The following is a 20,855-nucleotide window of genomic DNA, read 5'->3' as shown; positions in this document are numbered from 1 at the left end:
GGTCACCCTCTGCTGGAGGTCACCTTCTACTGGAGGTCTCTCTCTACTGGAGGTCACTCTCTACTGGAGGTCACCTTCTGCTGGAGGTCACTCTCTATTGGAGGTCACTCTCTGCCTGGAGGTCACCCTCTACTGGAGGTCACCTTCTGCTGGAGGTCACTCTCTACTGGAGGTCACTCTCTGCTGGAGATCACTCTCTGCTGGAGATCACCCTCTGCCTGAAGGTCACCCTCTACTGGAGGTCACCCTTTACTGGAGGTCACCTTCTCCTGGAGGTGACCTTCTGCTGGAGGTCACCCTCTACAGAAGGTCACCCTCTGCTGGAGGTCCCCTTCTACTGGAGGTCACCTTCTGCCTGGAGGTCACCTTCTGCTGGAGGTCACCCTCTGCTGGAGGTCACCTTCTACTGGAGGTCACCTTCTGCCTGGAGGTCACCTTCTGCTGGAGGTCACCCTCTGCTGGAGGTCCCCTTCAACTGGAGGTCACCTTCTGCTGGAGGTCACCCACTGCTGGAGGTCACCTTCTACTGGAGGTCACCTTCTGCCTGGAGGTCACCTTCTGCTGGAGGTCACCCTCTGCTGGAGGTCACCCTCGGCTGGAGGTCACCTTCTGCTGGAGGTCGCCCTCTGCTGGAGGTCAACTTCTACTGGAGGTCACCTTCTGCCTGGAGGCCACCCTCTTCTGGAGGTCACCTTCTGCCTGGAGGTCACTTTCAACTGGAGGTCACCTTCTGCTGGAGGTCACCCACTGCTGGAGGTCACCTTCTACTGGAGGTCACCTTCTGCCTGGAGGTCACCTTCTGCTGGAGGTCACCCTCTGCTGGAGGTCACCCTCGGCTGGAGGTCACCTTCTGCTGGAGGTCGCCCTCTGCTGGAGGTCAACTTCTACTGGAGGTCACCTTCTGCCTGGAGGCCACCCTCTTCTGGAGGTCACCTTCTGCCTGGAGGTCACTTTCAACTGGAGGTCACCCTCTGCTGGAGGTCACCTTCTACTGGAGGTCTCTCTCTACTGGAGGTCACTCTCTGCTGGAGGTCACCTTCTGCTGGAGGTCACCTTCTGCTGGAGGTCACTCTCTACTGGAGGTCACTCTCTACTGGAGGTCACCCTCTGCCTGGAGGTCACCCTCTACTGGAGGTCACCTTCTGCTGGAGGTCACTCTCTACTGGAGGTCACTCTCTGCTGGAGATCACTCTCTGCTGGAGATCACCCTCTGCCTGAAGGTCACCCTCTACTGGAGGTCACCCTCTACTGGAGGTCACCCTCTACTGGAGGTCACCCTCTGCTGGAGGTCACCTTCTACTGGAGGTCTCTCTCTACTGGAGGTAACTCTTTAGTGGAGGTCACCTTCTGCTGGAGGTCACTCTCTACTGGAGGTCACTCTCTGCTGGAGATCACCCTCTGCCTGGAGGTCACCCTCTACTGGAGGTCACCTTCTGCTGGAGGTCACTCTCTACTGGAGGTCACTCTCTGCTGGAGATCACTCTCTGCTGGAGATCACTCTCTGCTGGAGATCACCCTCTGCCTGAACGTCACCCTCTACTGGAGGTCACCCTTTACTGGAGGTCACCTTCTCCTGGAGGTCACCCTCTACTGGAGGTCACCCTCTGCTGGGGGTCACCTTCTCCTGGAGGTCACTCTCTATTGGAGGTCACTCTCTGCTGGAGATCACCCTCTGCCTGGAGGTCACCCTCTACTGGAAGCCACCCTCTACTGGAGGTCACCCCCTGCTGGGGGTCACCTCTACTGGAGGTCACTCTCTACTGGAGGTCACTCTCTGCTGGAGATCACCTTCTGCCTGGAGGTCACCTTCTGCTGGAGGTCACCCTCTGCTGGAGGTCACCTTCTACTGGAGGTCACCTTCTGCCTGGAGGTCACCTTCTGCTGGAGGTCACCCTCTGCTGGAGGTCCCCTTCAACTGGAGGTCACCTTCTGCCTGGAGGTCACCCTCTGCTGGAGGTCACCATCTACTGGAGGTCACCTTCTGCCTGGAGGTCACCTTCTGCTGGAGGTCACCCTCTGCTGGAGGTCCCCTTCTACTGGAGGTCACCCTCGGCTGGAGGTCACCTTCTGCTGGAGGTCGCCCTCTGCTGGAGGTCAACTTCTACTGGAGGTCACCTTCTGCCTGGAGGCCACCCTCTTCTGGAGGTCACCTTCTGCCTGGAGGTCACTTTCAACTGGAGGTCACCCTCTGCTGGAGGTCACCTTCTACTGGAGGTCTCTCTCTACTGGAGGTCACTCTCTGCTGGAGGTCACCTTCTGCTTGAGGTCACCTTCTGCTGGAGGTCACTCTCTACTGGAGGTCACTCTCTACTGGAGGTCACTCTCTACTGGAGGTCACCCTCTGCTGGGGGTCACCTTCTCCTGGAGGTCACTCTCTATTGGAGGTCACTCTCTGCTGGAGATCACCCTCTGCCTGGAGGTCACCCTCTACTGGAAGCCACCCTCTACTGGAGGTCACCTTCTTCTGGAGGTCACCCTCTACTGGAGGTCACCTTCTTCTGGAGGTCACCCTCTACTGGAGGTCCCCTTCTACTGGAGGTCACCTTCTACTGGAGGTCACCTTCTGCTGGAGGTCACCCTCTGCTGGAGGTCACCTTCTACTGGAGGTCTCTCTCTACTGGAGGTCACTCTCTACTGGAGGTCACCTTCTGCTGGAGGTCACTCTCTACTGGAGGTCACTCTCTGCTGGAGATCACCCTCTGCCTGGAGGTCACCCTCTACTGGAGGTCACCTTCTGCTGGAGGTCACTCTCTACTGGAAGTCACTCTCTGCTGGAGGTCACCTTCTGCTGGAGGTCACCCTCTGCTGGAGGTCAACTTCTGCCTGGAGGTCACCTTCTCCTGGAGGTCACCCTCTACTGGAGGTCACCCTCTGCTGGGGGTCACCTTCTCCTGGAGGTCACTCTCTACTGGAGGTCACTCTCTGCTGGAGGTCACCCTCTGCTGGAGGTCACCTTCTGCTGGAGGTCACCCTCTACAGCAGGTCACCCTCTGTTGGAGGTCACCTTCTGCTGGAGGTCACCCTCTGCTGGAGGTCACCCTCTGCTGGAGGTCACCCTCTGGAGGCTGGAGGTCACCTTCTGCCTGGAGGTCCCTCTCTACTGGAGGTCACTCTCTACTGGAAGTCACTCTCTGCTGGAGGTCACCTTCTGCTGTAGGTCACCTTCTACTGGAGGTCACCTTCTGCTGGAGGTCACTCTCTGCTGGAGATCACCCTCTGCCTGGAGGTCACCCTCTACTGGAGGTCACCTTCTGCTGGAGGTCACTCTCTACTGGAGGTCACTCTCTGCTGGAGATCACCCTCTGCCTGAAGGTCACCCTCTACTGGAGGTCACCTTCTTCTGGAGGTCACCCTCTACTGGAGGTCACCTTCTCCTGGAGGTCACCCTCTACTGGAGGTCACCCTCTACTGGAGGTCACCCTCTGCTTGAGGTCACCTTCTCCTGGAGATCACCCTCTGCCTGGAGGTCACCCTCTGCCTGGAGGTCACCCTCTCCTGGAGGTCACCTTCTCCTGGAGGTCACTCTCTACTGGAGGTCACCCTCTGCCTGGAGGTCACCCTCTACTGGAGGTCACCCTCTACTGGAGGTCACCCTCTGCTGGAGGTCACCTTCTACTGGAGGTCACCCTCTACTGGAGGTCACCCTCTGCCTGGAGATCACCCTCTGCCTGGAGGTCACCCTCTGCCTGGAGGTCACCCTCTAGTGGAGGTCACCTTCTCCTGGAGGTCACCCTCTACTGGAGGTCACCTTTTGCCTGGCGGTCACCTTCGTCAGTTTAGAGAGGAACCAAAGGGACTGAGGGTGGGGTTCTCCGTCACCAGCTGAGAGAGGAACCCCACCATGATCATTTTTCCACAAATTACTCTGCTTTAACACCCTGTACTGCATATTAACATCTTGTACTGTGTATTAACACCCTGTACTGCGTATTAACATCTTGTACTGTGTATTAAGCAGAAGAACCGACCAGGAGGAGCAGGAGAACCGACAAGGAGGTGCAGGAGAACCGACCAGGAGGAGAAGGAGAACCGACCAGGAGGTGCAGGAGAACCGACCAGGAGGTGCAGGAGAACCGACCAGGAGGAGCAGGAGAACCGACCATGTTGAGGAGGAGAAGGATCGATTAGAACATTCTGGAAGAGTCAAGAGACATCAGGTCTTTGGCCCAAGCCCTAAACCAGGAGTGTCCAGCTCGGGTCCTGAAGGGACGGTGTCCTGCAGGTTCTAGTTCCTCCCTGCTTCATCTAATGATGATGTCATCACCAAGGTTGTGAAAAAGCCCAATAAGGAGCCCTTCATCGCAATCAGGTGTGTTGGAACTGGGAGGAGCTAAACCTGCAGGATGCCTGTCCTCCAGGACCCAGTTTGGACCGCCCCGCTCTAAAGAATACAACATTCTGATGTCTGAATGTGTCGAGAGCAGGAAGTTGAGCTCCGACTTTATTCTAAAAAAGAGAACAGCATCAAAATGTTTTTGCTGGGTCAAAGGTCAGTTCCCTTCATAACCCTAAGAGCCTTTAAAGTTCGTCGTGTTGTGGATGAACTGTCTGGTACTGGGTACCGGACCACCTGGTACAGGACCAGGGTAACATTCTGGTACCAATCCTCCCTGGTACCGGATCACCTGGTACAGGACCACCTGGAACCAGACCACCTGGGACCAAACCTCCCTGGTACTGGGCAGCCTGGTACCGGACCACCTGGTACCGGACCAGAGTAACATTCTGGTACCAAACCACCCTGGTACCAGACCAGCTGGTACTGGACCACTTGCAGATGGTCCAGTACCAAACATTCTCAGTGTGTCTGACCTGCTCGTCGTTGCTAGTACGTTAATGAAACTATGCTAACACTACCCACTACAGATCACCAGGCTGCGGGCCACGTCCATGTGACTCTGGTACAAGTCTAAGTGACACTAGTACAAGTCATTGTGACACCACTACAAGTCCATGTGACACCACTACAAGTCTATGTGACATCGCTACAAGTCCATGTGACTCTGGTACAAGTCTAAGTGACACAACTACAAGTCCATGTGACACCACTACAAGTCCATGTGACTCTGGTACAAGTCTACGTGACACAACTACAAGTCCATGTGACACCACTACAAGTCCATGCGACTCTGGTACAAGTCTAAGTGACATAATTACAACTCCAAATGACTCTGGTAACAAGTCTAAGTGACACTAGTACAAGTCCATGTGACACTACTACAAGTCCATGTGACATCACTACAAGTCTGTGTGACACCACTACAAGTCCATGTGACTCTGGTACAAGTCTAAGTGACAAAATTACAAGTCCAAATGACTCTGGTAACAAGTCTAAGTGACAAAACTACAAGTCCATGTGACACCACTACAAATCCATGTGACTCTGGTAACAAGTCTGAGTGACACTAGTACAAGTCCATGTGACACCACTACATGTCTATGTGACATCACTACAAGTCTATGTGACATCACTACAAGTCCATGTGACAGGAGAAGTCCATGTGACACCACTACAAGTCCATGTGACACCAGTACATGACATGGGACATCACTAGAAACTCATGTGACATCACTACAAGCCCATGTGACACAACTAAAAGTCCATATGACACCACTACAAATCCACGTGACACCACTACAAGTCCATGTGACACCACTACAAATCCATGTGACACCACTACAAGTCCATTTGACTCTGGTACAAGTCTATGTGACACCACTACAAGTCCATGTGACTCTGGTAACAAGTCTAAGTGACACTAGTACAAGTCCATGTGACAACACAAGTCAATGTGACAATACAAGTCTATGTGATACCACTACAAGTCCATGTGACACAACTACAAGTCTATGTGACACAACTACAAGTCTGTGTGACAGTAGAAGTCCATGTGACACCACTACAAGTCTATGTGAAATCACAAGTCCATGTGACACGAGAAGTCCATGTGAGATCACTAGAAGTCCATATGACACCACTACAAGTCTATGTGACACCACTACAAGTCCATGTGACAGGAGAAGTCAATGTGACACCACTACAAGTCCATGTGACACCACTACAGGTCCATTTAACATCACCACAAGTCTATGTAACATCATTAGAAGTCCATGTGACACCATACAAGTCCATGTGACATCAGTACAAGTCCAGGTGACACCAGTACAAGTCAGCTGTGTCCAGGCCACGCCCATGTGACACCACTTACAAGTCCATGTGACACCACCACAAGTCTATGTGACATCACCACAAGTCTATGTGACATCACTAGAAGCCCATGTGACAACACTACAAGTCCATGTTACACCACCACAAGTCTATGTGACATCATCACAAGCTAATGTGAAAACCCTACAAGCCAATGTGAAACCACTACAACTCCATGCGACACCACTACAAGTCTATGTGACACAACTACAGGTCCATTTCACACCACTACAAGTCCATGTGACAACACTACAGGTCCATTTCACACCACTGAGTCCATGTGACAACACTAGAAGTCCATGGGACACCAACAGAAACTCATGTGACAACACTAGAAGTCCATGGGACACCAACAGAAACTCATGTGACACCACTAGAAGTCCATGTGACACCACTACAAGTCCATGTGACACCAGTACATGACATGGGACATCACTAGAAACTCATGTGACATCACTACAAGCCCATGTGACACAACTAAAAGTCCATGTGACACCAATACAGGTCCATGTGACATCACAAGCCCATGTGACACAACTACATGCCCATGTGACACCACTACAGGTCCATGTGACATCACAAGTCCATGTGACACCACTACAAATCAATGTGACTCCACTACAAGTCCATGTGACACCATTGGAAGCCCATGTGACACAACTAAAAGTCCATGTGACACCAATACAAGCCCATGTGGCATCACAAGCTCATGTGACACCACTACAGGTCCATGTGACATCACAAGTCCATGTGACACCACTACAAATCAATGTGACACCACTACAAGCCCACGTGACACCACTGCAAACCCATGTGACACCATCAGAAGTCCATGTAACTCCACTACAAGTCTATGTGACAAAACTAGAAGTCTATGTGACACCACTAGAAGCCCATGTGACACCACAAGTCCATGTAAAATGAGTGCAAGTCCATGTGAAACCACTACAGGTCCATTTGGCATAACCACAAGTCTATGTGACAGTAAAAGAAGCCCATGTGACACCACTACAAGTCCATGGGACACCACCACAAGTCCATGTGACACCACTACAAGTCATCTGTGTCCATGCCACGCCCATGTGACACCAACAGAAGCTCATGGGACACCACCACAAGTCAATGTGACATCACTACAAGTCCATGTGACACCAGTACATGCGCATGTGACACCACTACAAATCCATGTGACACCACTACAAGCCAACGTGACACCACTACAAATCCATGTGACACCACTACAAGTCCATGTGACACCCCTACAAGTCCATGGGACTCCTCGGCTAAAGGAGGTTGTAAAGGAAGTATCAGTGGTTCATAGGCTAAAGGAGGTTGTGAAGGAAGCATCAGTGGTTCCTTGGCTAAAGGAGGTTGTAAAGGAAGCATCAGTGGTTCATAGGCTAAAGGAGGTTGTGAAGGAAGCATCAGTGGTTCCTTGGCTAAAGAAGATTCTAAAGGAAGCATCAGTGTTTCCTAGGCTAAAGGAGGTTCTAAAGGAAGCATCAGTGGTTCCTAGGCTAAAGGAGGTTCTAAAGGAAGCATCAGTGGTTCATAGGCTAAAGGAGGTTGTGATGGAAGCATCAGTGTTTCCTAGGCTAAAGGAGGTTCTAAAGGAAGCGTCAGTGGTTCCTAGGCTAAAGAAGGTTCTAAAGGAAGCCTCAGTGTTCCCTAGGCTAAAGGGGGTTCTAAAGGAAGCCTCAGTGTTCCCTAGGCTAAAGGAGGTTCTAAAGCAACTATCAGTGTTCATTCATTCATTCATTTTCTTCCGCTTATCCGTTTCCGGGTCGCGGGGGTGACAGTCTGAGCACTGTCACCCAGATCACAATGCACCATTTAAGAACCTTCCTGCAGGTGGTGAGCCCACGGGAAGGTGGCGCCCGGCGTGGGACACGAACCCACTACCCTGAGATTGTGAGTCTCATGCTCTACCAACTGAGCTAGCCGGGGGACAATCAGTGTTTCCTCTGCTAAAGGAGGTTCTAAAGGAAGCATCAGTGGTTCCTAGGCTAAAGGAGGTTGTGAAGGAAGCATCAGTGTTTCCTACGCTAAAGGAGGTTCTAAAGGAAGCATCAGTGTTTCCTAGGCTAAAGGAGGTTCTAAAGGAAGCCTCAGTGTTCCCTAGGCTAAAGGAGGTTCTAAAGGAAGCATCAGTGTTTCCTCTGCTAAAAGAGGTTCTAAAGGAAGCATCAGTGGTTCCTAGGCTAAAGGAGATTGTGAAGGAAGCATCAGTGTTTCCTATGCTAAAGGAGGTTCTGAAGGAAGCATCAGTGTTTCCTCTGCTAAAGGAGGTTCTGAAGGAAGCATCAGTGGTTCCTAGGCTAAAGGAGGTTGTGAAGGAAGCATCAGTGGTTCCTAGGCTAAAGGAGGTTCTGAAGGAAGCATCAGTGTTTCCTAGGCTAAAAGAGGTTCTAAAGGAAGCAACAAGCCTCCTTTCCTTTGCTTATTGAGAATTCAGACAGTCCTTATCATGGCCGCCACACTAAACACTTCCAGGGTGAAGGAGGAGTGATAGTGAAGGAGACAGGAGGGACAATTTGGACGTACTTTTTGATTTCTCAGCAGCCAGAGAGCAGCAACAAGCTTCTCGATACGACATAAACAGGACGTTAAAGGAGAAAGCTGCCAATGCAAACAAAGCATTTGATTGGAGGTTGTGTCGGATCAATGATTTGATTGGAAGTTGGATTGGCTTGCTGCACCTCTGAGGTCCAGTAGGACCGGTTCCACAGGCTGTTCCAGTGGCTGTTCCAACTGAACACTCCCAGTTACTGGAAGTATTTCAGAAATGTTTCTGACGGTTGATTGAAGGAGAAACGACTCCAGATTGAGTATGAATGAAAACTTGTTCTTCAGTACGAGCAGCTCCACATCCACAGAACTTCATTGTGAACTTCACAGCAGACAAGAAGTCTATCCTTTACCTACCACTGGATTTGATTAATCAGTTTTAACACCAAGCGTATGAAGATTAACTAGTACCAGAAGAGTTCTTCTTAACAGCCATTACCTAGTACAGACAGAAGTATAAGAAGCTGAGCAGAAGTACAAACAGCTGAGTAGAAGTACATGCAGCTGAGCAACAGCAGAAGTACAAGCAGCTGAGTAGAAGTACACGCAGCTGAGCAACAGTAGAAGTACAAGCAGCTGAGCAGTAGTAGAAGTACAAGCAGGTGAGCAGAAGTAATAGTACAAGCAGGTGAGCAGAAGCAGAAGTACAAGAAGCTGAGCAGATGTACAAGCAGCTGAGCAGAAGTAGAAGCAGGTGAGCAGAAGTAGAAGTACAAGTAGCCAAGCAGAAGTTGAAGTACAAGCAGCTGAGCAGAAGTACAAGAAGCTGAGTAGAAGTACAACAAGCTGAGTAGAAGTACAAGCAGCTGAGCAGAGGTACAAGCAGCTGAGCAGAAGTAGAAGCAGGTGAGCAGACGTACATGCAGCTGATCAGAAGTAGAAGTACAAGCAGTTGAGCAGATGTACAAGTATTTGAGCTAAAGTACAAGTAGTTGAGCAGAAGTACAAGCAGGTGAGCAGAAGTAAAAGCAGCTGAATAGAGGTACAAGCAGCTGAGCAGAAGAAGAAGTACAAGCAGCTGAGCAGAAGTAAAAGTACAAGCAGCTGAGCACCGGTACAAGCAGCTGAGCAGAGGTACAAGCAGCTGTGCAGCAGTACAAGCAGCTGAGCAGAAGTACAAGCAGCTGAGCAGAGGTACAAGCAGCTGTGCAGGAGTACAAGCAGCTGAGCAGAAGTACAAGCAGCTGAGCAGAGGTACAAGCAGCTGTGCAGGAGTACAAGCAGCTGAGCAGAGGTACAAGCAGCTGAGTAGAAGTACAACAAGCTGAGTAGAAGTACAAGCAGCTGAGCAGAGGTACAAGTAGTTGAGCAGAGGTACAAGCAGGTGAGCAGAAGTACAAGCAGCTGAGGAGAAGTACAACAAGCTGAGTAGAAGTACACACAGCTGAGTAGAAGTACAAGAAGCTGAGAAGATGTACAAGCAGCTGAGCAGAAGTACGACAAGCTGAGTAGAAGTACAAGCAGTTGAGCAGATGTACAAGTAGTTGAGCAGAAGTACAAGCAGTTGAGCAGAAGTACAAGCAGGTGAGCAGAAGTACAAGCAGCTGAGCAGAAGTAAAAGTACAAGTAACTGAGCAGAAGTAAAAGTACAAGCAGCTGAGCACCGGTACAAGCAGCTGAGCAGAAGTAAAAGTAAAAGCAGCTGAGCAGAGGTACAAGCAGCTGTGCAGTAGTACAAGCAGCTGAGCAGAAGTACAAGCAGCTGAGCAGAGGTACAAGCAGCTGTGCAGCAGTACAAGCAGCTGTGCAGGAGTACAAGCAGCTGAGCAGAGGTATAAGCAGCTGAGTAGAAGTACAACAAGCTGAGTAGAAGTACAAGCAGCTGAGCAGAGGTACAAGTAGTTGAGCAGAAGTACAAGCAGGTGAGCAGAAGTACAAGCAGCTGAGCAGAAGTACAACAAGCTGAGTAGAAGTACACACAGCTGAGTAGAAGTACAAGCAGCTGAGAAGAAGTAGAAGTACAAGTATCTTAGCAGAAGTACAAGCAGCTGAGAAGAAGTAGAAGCAGCTGAGCAGAAGTACGACAAGCTGAGTAGAAGTACCAGCAGGTGAGCAGAAGTACAAACATCTGAGTAGAGGTACAAGCAGCTGAGCAGAAGTACACAGAGCTGAGTAGAAGTACAAGCAGCAGAGAAGAAGTACACACAGCTGAGCAGAAGTAGAAATAAAAGCAGCTGAGCAGAGGTACAAGCAGCTGAGCAGAGGTACACGCAGCTGAACAGATGTAGAAGTACAAGCAGTTCAGCAGAGGTACAAGTAGTTGAGCAGACGTACAAGCAGTTGAGCAGAAGTACAACAAGCTGAGTAGAAGTACAAGCAGCTGAGTAGAAGTACAATCAGCTGAGCAGAAGTACAAGCAGCTGAGCAGAGGTACAAGCAGCTGAGCAGAGGTACAAGCAGCCAAGCAGAAGTACAAGCAGCTGAGCAGAGGTACAAGCAGCTGAGTAGAAGTACAACAAGCTGAGTAGAAGTACAAGCAGCTGAGCAGAGGTACAAGCAGGTGAGCAGAACTAGAAGTACAGAAGAAGTAGAAGTACAAGTAGCTTAGCAGAAGTACAACAAGCTGAGTAGAAGTACAATCAGCTGAGCAGAAGTACAAGCAGCTGAGAAGAAGTACAAGCAGCTGAGCAGAAGTACGACAAGCTGAGTTGAAGTACCAGCAGGTGAGCAGAAGTACAACACGCTGAGTAGAGGTACAAGCAGCTGAGCAGAAGTACAAACAGCTAAGTAGAAGTACAACAAGCTGGGTAGAAGTACAAGCAGCTGAGCAGAAGTACACAGAGCTGAGTAGAAGTACAAGCAGCTGAGAAGAAGTACAAGTAGATGAGTAGAAGTACAACAAGCTGAGTAGAAGTACAATCAGCTGAGAAGAAGTATAAGCAGTTGCGCAGAAGTACAAGCAGCTGAGCAGAAGTACGACAAGCTGAGTAGATGTACAAGCAGCTGAGCAGAGGTACAACAAGCTGAGTAGAGGTACAAGCAACTGAGCAGAAGTAGAAGTACAAACAGCTGAGTAGAGGTACAAGCAGCTGAGCAGAAGTAAACGTACGAGCAGCTGAGCAGAGGTACAAGCAGCTGTAAAGAAGTACAAGCAGCTGAGCAGAAGTACAAGCCGCTGAGCAGACGTACAAGCAGCTGAGTACAAATAGACGTAGGTGAGCAGAAGTACAAGCAGCTGAGAAGAAGTACAAGTAGATGAGTAGAAGTAAAAGTACAAGCAGCTGAGCACCGGTACAAGCAGCTGAGCAGAAGTAAAAGTACAAGCAGCTGAGCAGAGGTACAAGCAGCTGAGTAGAAGTACAACAAGCTGAGTAGAAGTACAAGCAGCTGAGCAGAGGTACAAGTAGTTGAGCAGAAGTACAAGCAGGTGAGCAGAAGTACAAGCAGCTGAGCAGAAGTACAACAAGCTGAGTAGAAGTACACACAGCTGAGTAGAAGTACAAGCAGCTGAGAAGAAGTAGAAGTACAAGTATCTTAGCAGAAGTACAAGCAGCTGAGAAGAAGTAGAAGCAGCTGAGCAGAAGTACGACAAGCTGAGTAGAAGTACCAGCAGGTGAGCAGAAGTACAAACATCTGAGTAGAGGTACAAGCAGCTGAGCAGAAGTACACAGAGCTGAGTAGAAGTACAAGCAGCTGAGAAGAAGTACACACAGCTGAGCAGAAGTAGAAATAAAAGCAGCTGAGCAGAGGTACAAGCAGCTGAGCAGAGGTACACGCAGCTGAACAGATGTAGAAGTACAAGCAGTTCAGCAGAGGTACAAGTAGTTGAGCAGACGTACAAGCAGTTGAGCAGAAGTACAACAAGCTGAGTAGAAGTACAAGCAGCTGAGTAGAAGTACAATCAGCTGAGCAGAAGTACAAGCAGCTGAGCAGAAGTACAAGCAGCTGAGCAGAGGTACAAGCAGCTGAGTAGAAGTACAACAAGCTGAGTAGAAGTACAAGCAGCTGAGCAGAGGTACAAGCAGGTGAGCAGAACTAGAAGTACAGAAGAAGTAGAAGTACAAGTAGCTTAGCAGAAGTACAACAAGCTGAGTAGAAGTACAATCAGCTGAGCAGAAGTACAAGCAGCTGAGAAGAAGTACAAGCAGCTGAGCAGAAGTACGACAAGCTGAGTTGAAGTACCAGCAGGTGAGCAGAAGTACAACACGCTGAGTAGAGGTACAAGCAGCTGAGCAGAAGTACAAACAGCTAAGTAGAAGTACAACAAGCTGGGTAGAAGTACAAGCAGCTGAGCAGAAGTACACAGAGCTGAGTAGAAGTACAAGCAGCTGAGAAGAAGTACAAGTAGATGAGTAGAAGTACAACAAGCTGAGTAGAAGTACAATCAGCTGAGAAGAAGTATAAGCAGTTGCGCAGAAGTACAAGCAGCTGAGCAGAAGTACGACAAGCTGAGTAGAAGTACAAGCAGCTGAGCAGAGGTACAACAAGCTGAGTAGAAGTACAACACGCTGAGTAGAGGTACAAGCAACTGAGCAGAAGTAGAAGTACAAACAGCTGAGTAGAGGTACAAGCAGCTGAGCAGAAGTAAACGTACGAGCAGCTGAGCAGAGGTACAAGCAGCTGTAAAGAAGTACAAGCCGCTGAGCAGACGTACAAGCAGCTGAGTACAAATAGAAGTAGGTGAGCAGAAGTACAAGCAGCTGAGAAGAAGTACAAGTAGATGAGTAGAAGTACAACAAGTTGAGTAGAAGTACAATCAGCTGAGAAGAAGTATAAGCAGTTGAGCAGACGTACAAGCAGCTGAGCAGAAGTACGACAAGCTGAGTAGAAGTACAAGCAGGTGAGCAGAAGTACAACAAGCTGAGTAGAAGTACAATCAGCTGAGCAGAAGTACGCGCAGCTGAGCAGAAGTACAACAAGCTGAGTAGAGGTACAAGCAGCTGAGCAGAAGTACAAGCAGCTGAGTAGAAGTACAACAAGCTGAACAGAAGTACAAGCAGCTGAGCAGAGGTACAAGCAGCTGAGTAGAAGTACAACAAGCTGAGTAGAAGTACAAGCAGCTGAGCAGAAGTACAAGTAGTTGAGTAGAAGTACAAGCAGGTGAGCAGAAGTACAACAAGCTGAGTAGAAGTACACACAGCTGAGTAGAAGTACAAGCAGCTGAGAAGAAGTAGAAGTACAAGTAGCTGAGATGAAGTACAAGCAGCTGAGCAGAAGTACGACAAGCTGAGTAGAAGTACAATCAGCTGAGCAGAAGTAAGACAAGCTGAGTAGAAGTACAAGCAGGTGAGCAGAAGTACAACAAGCTGAGTAGAAGTACAAGCAGCTGAGCATAAGTACAAGCAGCCGAGTAGAAGTACACACAGCTGAGTAGAAGTTCAAGCCGCTGAGCAGAAGTACAAGCAGCTGAGTAGAAGTACAAGCAGCTGAGAAGAAGTACAAGCAGCTGAGTAGAAGTACACACAGCTGAGCAGAAGTAGAAGTACAAGCAGCTGAGCAGAAGTAAAAGTACAAGCAGCTTAGCAGAGGTACAAGCAGCTGTGCAAAAGTACAAGCAGCTGAGCAGAAGTACAAGCAGCTGAGTAGAAGTACAAGCAGCTGAGCAGAGGTACAAGCAGGTGAGCAGAACTAGAAGTACACACAGCTGAGTAGAAGTAAAAGCAGCTGAGAAGAAGTAGAAGTACAAGTAGCTTAGCAGAAGTACAACAAGCTGAGTAGAAGTACAAGCAGCTGAGTAGAAGTACACACAGCTGAGTAGAAGTTCAAGCCGCTGAGCAGACGTACAAGCAGCTGAGTAGAAATAGAAGCAGGTGAGCAGAAGTACACTCAGGTGAGCAGAAGTACAAGCAGCTGAGCAGAAGTACAACAAGCTGAGTAGAAGTAGAAGCAGGTGAGCAGCAATACAAGCAGCTGAGCAGAAGTACAACAAGCTGAGTAGAGGTACAAGCAGCTGAGTAGAAGTACAACAAGCTGAGTAGAAGTACAAGCAGGTGAGCAGAAGTAGAAGCAGGTGAGCAGAAGTAGAAGCAGATGAGTAGAAGTAAAAGCACCTGAGTAGAAGTACACACAGCTGAGAAGAAGTAGAAGTACAAGCACCTGAGTAGAAGTACACACAGCTGAGTAGAAGTACAAGCAGCTGAGCAGAAGTACAAGCAGCTGAGAAGAAGTAGAAGTACAAGTAGCTGAGCAGAGGTACAAGCAGGTGAGCAGAAGTACAAGCAGGTGAGCAGAAGTACAACAAGCTGAGCAGAAGCGCAAGCAGCTGAGCAGAAGTACAACAAGCTGAGTAGAAGTAGAAGCAGGTGAGCAGCAGTACAAGCAGCTGAGCAGAAGTAGAAGTACAAGTAGCTGAGCAGAGGTACAAGCAGGTGAGCAGAAGTACAAGCAGCTGAGCAAAGGTAAATACAGGTGAGCAGAAGTAGAAGTAGAAGCAGGTGAGCAGAGGAGTGTGGGGGTCCTCCCATGGACTGAACGTCCACACCAGGACTGTTTGGAGATTTAAAACATCAGAACATGTTTCATCTCCTTTCATGTTTCAGAGGAACATCAGAACCTTCAGGTGGCAAATGAACAAGAAATCAAGCAGACGACATCAATACAAACTTAATAACTCATATGTTCATGTTTGGAGACACTTCAAAATCTATTGAGTGAATCACACTCTGACATAATACCCGAGTTCGTCCGGGGCTCGGCTCTCTGCTGCCCCGGCTGACTGCTTTCATACACCGGGCTGCTCCGGAGATCACTGCCAGGGCTGACTGCTCTCTGCCCGGGCTGACTGCTAACTGCCCGGGCTGACTGCTCTCTGCCCGGGCTGACTGCTAACTGCCAGGGCTGACTGCTCTCTGCCCGGGCTGACTGCTTTCACACACTGGGCTGCTCCGGAGCTCACTGCCCGGGCTGACTGCTCTCTGCCCGGGCTGACTGCTTTCACACACCGGGCTGCTCCGGAGCTCACTGCCCGGGCTGACTGCTCTCTGCCCGGGCTGACTGCTTTCACACACCGGGCTGCTCCGGAGCTCACTGCCCGGGCTGACTGCTCTCACACACCGGGCTGCTCTCACTACAAGCCGCGCCTCTTAGCAGGAAGTCGAGACTAAAACTCACCCATAATGAGGTCGGAGCTGCTCTCGGTGACCGGAGATCCTCGGCTGGACATCCCGCTCTGTTCAACACACGCACACGCACACGCACGCGCACGCACACGCACACACACACACACACGTAACACTCTGAACTGGTTTCATTAACAAGAGTGAGAAGGAACTTCATGAAAAATGTCATTCTGGATTACAACACTGATGTGTCTGCTCTATGGAGGACTGATTGTGCCCAAATTAAATGAATACACCTTGAAATAAATAATGAAATGTGTCATTCATTTATTAAAATTGGAATTAAATATATAAATGTGTCATTAATTAAAATACCAATTCATTTTATGTAAAAGACATATTGTGGTGCACATTGAGGGAGGGTCTCTCATTCAGAGTGAAGGGGTGTGTTGGTGACGTGGGGGGGTGTTGGTGATGTGTGGGGGGGGTTGTTGGTGATGTGTGTGTGTGTGGGTGGGGGGTGTTGGTGACGTGTGGGGCAGTGTTGGTGATGTGTGAGGGTGTGTGGTGATGTGTGGAGGGTGTCGGTGATGTGTGGGGGGGTGTCGGTGATGTGTGGGGGGGGTGTCAGTGATGTGTGGGGGGGTGTTGGTGATGTGTGGTGATGTGTTGGTGATGCGGGGTGTGTGTTGGTGATGTGTGGTGATGTGTGGTGATGCGGAGTGATGTATGGTTAATGTATTGGTGATGTGTGGTGATGTATTGGTGATGTGTGGTGATGTGTTGGTGATGCGGGGTGTGTGTTGGTGATGTGTGGTGATGTATGGTGATGTATTGGTGATGTGTGGTGATGTGTTGGTGATGCGGGGTGTGTGTTGGTGATGTGTGGTGATGTATGGTGATGTATTGGTGATGTGTGGTGATGTGTGGTGATGTGTTGGTGATGCGGGGTGTGTGTTGGTGATGCGGGGTGTGTGTTGGTGATGTATTGGTGATGTATTGGTGATGTGTGGTGATGTATTGGTGATGTATTGGTGATGTGTGGTGATGTGTGTTGGTGATGCGGTAGGGTTAAAGGAGGAAGTGCGGTGATGTCACAAGGGAAATGTTTGACAGGTCTACTGTCCTGCTGTGTGATGCAAGAAAGAAAACCGACTGGACACCTCTGTCCGTCTCCCCTTTCACGGCGTCCACATTGGTGACCCTGACATTTGGACATGTCCATCGAGGACACACAAGCCAGCGGGGCCGCGATGTTTGCTGCTACCATCAAATGACATGAGTTTTGGCAACATGACCCGGAGCCGTGGTTCCAGCATGTGGAAGCCCAGTTCCAGCTCCGGCATCACGGCGGACGACACAAAATACTACCATGTCCTCACGGCGTTAGATTCATCCACCACCGCCCAAGTGATGGGGCTGCTGAGAGCCCCCGGCGCAAAGGAGATTCACCGCTCTCAAGAATCAGCTCCTCCGTCTGCAGCTGTCCGAGGTGGAGCGAGGTGGAGCGCCTGCTGTCACTCACATTTTTGTTTCTCCTTCTGTCGCACATTAATAAGTTATTGATGGAACTGCCTTTTTTTTCTTTTTCTCTCACATTTATATCTGTCAGTATTTCTGTCTGTATGTTTGCATCTTGCTCCACCTCCTCCACCTCCTCCACCCCTCTCATTGCCCATACAACTTGATAAAAGTAAAGATAGAATCAGTTAAAGGTTTAAGCTTTAATGAGTCTGGCTCCTGAAGTCGACCTTCTGAGAGTTTGGGTCACATTACATCATCCTGATATTATTACAGTTTCTGAAACATGCTGTAAAGCAGAATATCTGACGATGAGATGAATATAGAGGACTATAGAGGACTATAGTGGACTATGTCCTACATAGACCAGATGGAGGTTCTAACCGAGGGGGGGTGGAAACATATGTCTCCAAGAATCTGCCTGCTGAAGGTGTCTATCAAACAGTGGAGCCAGTTGACTTTGAATCCCTGTCTGTTAAAATAATATTTCAAAATATCAAGAATATAATAATCACTACCATCTCCAGACCTCCGTCTGAGCCTGCAGACTCCCTGGAAAATATTATGGCTACAATTACTTCTGTTAAAATTAAAAGTGAAATGGTCATTCTAGGAGATTTCACTAGTAACTGGCTCCACCGCTCCTCCTCCAGAGATAAAAGCCTGGTTGCCATGCCAACCTCACTCCATTATTAACCCAACCCACCAGGGTTAACCAAAGTTCCTCTACCCTGATAGATGGGATACTAGTAACACACCCAGACAGAATACTCTCATCTGGTGTACTATCTGACAGCTTTAGTGAGCACTCTGTAGTGTACTGTGTATGGAAGATCAAAGTACCTAAACTACCACCCAAATACATTAATGTAAGACAAACCAAAAATATTCATCCTGATCTGTTTTTAAATGACCTTGCTAATATTACCTGGACTGGATTCCAGCTGATCCCTGATGTTACTGACGTTTGGGATTATCAGAACTGCTTGAAGTTCCTCCGGACTCAGAGTACACTACTCTCTAACTGACTTATTTACTTTGTCTCTTAACACATGCTCCATCCCAAGCATCTGGAAAACTGCAAGAGTAACTCCAATTTTCAAAGGAGGTGATCAAACAGATGGTCCAACTACCGCCATAGCTCTATTTTATGTCCTATAACCAAAATGTTTGAGAAAATACCTCTTTGGTACATGCCATTGCTTTCGCCCGGCCAATTTAAACATTACTTTTGATAATGACTACTTAATGATAAGAGAAAATACTATCAAGTACTTAGTGTCTGGCTTGATCTAGAACTGAAGTTTAAACCACATATTGATTATGTAATTAAACACACATACTGTGTCTGATGCCTCTTTATCGATCATCTATCTGCTTTACTCAACAAATAAGAAAGAAAATCATGACACAATTAATCTTACCTGTTATCGACTATGCTGACATAGTCTACCAAAATACATACGATAAATATCTTAAACCATTTAAAGTTCTCTTTAATACTCTGTAGATTAATATTAAAGTGCCTCTATAGAACGCACCACCGTATATTATACGATCAACTGAACTGGTTACGGCCCGATGAAAGACCACAGTGTCACTGGCTGCAATTCATTTTCAAATGTGTATACTTTAATATACCCCAGTACTTAAAATGTTTACTAGTTCCATCCACATCAACTTATTCTCTCAGAACTTCTCAATATTTATCCTTCAATGATCCTTTGAAAAGGAGGCCGGTCGGAGGTCTTTTCTCTTTTCAAGGCCCCAGATGACTGGAATCACTGACGTGTTCCCTGAAGTCTTTTAGGAGCTATTTACTATATACTATATACTACATACTGTCCTCAGGACTGATTGTTTATGTTTGTGACAAATTGTTTTGTTTTGCTTTTTTTTATTGATTCCATGTGATATGCAGTTTGCGGTATTTTTATCCTTACTGACTGTATATAAAGATTCTCTGATATGAGGGAGGGAGGGGGTTGTCTGGTACTTCATGTCTGTCTCATTGTTGTCCAGAGTTACACTATTATGTATTGTGCTGGCTAGTGAAACTGCATGTTTATGTTCTGTGTCTTTAGGTTCTGCGTCTTTAGGTTCTGTGTCTTTATGTTCTGTGTCTTTATGTTCTGTGTCTTTAGGTTCTGTGTCTTTATGTTCTGTGTCTTTATGTTCTGGTTCCTTCGGTCCCCTGGTAAACGAGATGATGCATCTCAAGGAGCTTTCCTCTCAATAAATTCAATAAATTCAAACTCAGCGGTTGGGGGGACAGTAAACCCATGGAGCTGATGGACAATATGCTGGCTCTGCTGGGATCAGGTGACTCCTCGTTCCTCTCCACCCAGCTGTTTCTACGTCAGCTCCAGGTGCGCACGGCTCTGGCCACTTGGCCTCTGGTGCAGGCTCAGGACTATCGGGGGTTGGCGGAGGAAGCTGATGGGATTCTGCTCGCAGCACGCCGTACGGTGTACACGCCGTGTGGCCAGCGGAGCCTCAAAGCGGAAAGGCCAAGCAGGACATGGACTGGTCCCCAGAGAGACTCCTGGCATTCCAGAAGGCCAAGGTTGCACTCTCTAACACCGCCATGCTGGCGCACCCATCTCCAACGGCTTCGGTGGCACTCATCACCGATGTCTCGGGACTACGCAGTGGGGGCGGTATGTGAACAGTGGGTGGAGCCTGGCAGCCTCTGGCGTTCTTCAGCAGGCAGCTGCGTGACAATGAGAGGAAGTACAGCACATTTCACAGAGAACTCTTGGCTCTTTTCCTCGCCACATGCCACTTTAGGTTTTTGCTGGAGGGCCGGGAGTTCACCGTTTTGGTGGACCACAAACCCCTCACCTTCGCTATGGCCAAGACCTCAGAGCTGTGGTCTGCATGGCAGCAGCGCCACCTCTCTGCCATTTCAGAGTTTACCACTGACATTCAGCATGTGGCTCGGAAAAACAACGCAGTGGCTGACTGCCTCTCCCGGGCAGGAGTAAACTCTGTGCAGCTGGGTGTGGACTCCCCTGCTATGGCCACTGACCAGTCCAGTCATTCAGGACAGCCGCGACAGGGTTACGGCTAGAGGATGTGGTCTTCCATGACAGCGGGACCATGCTCCTCTGTGACGTCTCTACTGGACAGCCCCACCCCATGGTACCTGCCAGCTGGCGACGCCAGGTTTTTGAGGCAATACACACTCTTTACTCACCTCCACACCATGGTGGACAGGACAACTAGGTGGCCAGAGGTCATCCCTCTCTCATCAACCACGTCAGCTGAGGAGGCATGCGCCTTTATTTCCACATGGGTGGCCCGGTTTGGCACGCCATTGGATGTCACATCGGACAGAGGCTCCCAGTTCACCTCGGAGCTGTGGACAGAGGTGGTGCAGCTACACCGGACGACGGATTTCAACCCTCAAGCCAATGGACTGTGCGAGCGTTTTCCTCGCACAATGAAGGCCGCTTTACGTGCCACTCTCATGGACAGCAACTGGATCGATCGGCTGCCGTGGGTCATGTTGGGCTGCGTTCGGCCCCGAATGAAGACCTGCAGGCGTTGTGGGCCGA

At 49.1% G+C, this 20,855-nt stretch overlaps 1 protein-coding gene across 7 annotated transcripts in view; it reads right to left on the bottom strand.

Annotated features, from left to right (window-relative positions):
- The window catches only part of LOC308122825 (septin-7-like), a 42,611-nt gene extending 26,568 nt beyond the window's left edge, over window positions 1-16,043 (bottom strand). For 2 of the 7 annotated variants that reach the window (XM_080484939.1, XM_080484942.1), the window contains exon 1: window positions 15,827-15,903. Coding sequence is in view for 4 of the 7 variants with exons in the window: in XM_080484940.1 (XP_080341066.1) it covers window positions 15,827-16,003 (177 nt within the window). In the remaining 3 variants the exon portion in view is untranslated. Of the gene's footprint in view, window positions 1-15,826 lie in introns of all 7 variants that reach the window. The other 5 variants (XM_080484936.1, XM_080484938.1, XM_080484940.1 and 2 more) reach the window with 4 other exon arrangements.
- Window positions 16,044-20,855: the final 4,812 nt, after the last annotated feature.

The sequence above is a fragment of the Lipophrys pholis genome, assembly GCF_963383615.2.
Source record: "Lipophrys pholis genome assembly, chromosome: 17".
NCBI lineage: Eukaryota > Metazoa > Chordata > Actinopteri > Blenniiformes > Blenniidae > Lipophrys > Lipophrys pholis.
This window is presented reverse-complemented; position numbering and strand designations above follow the sequence as displayed.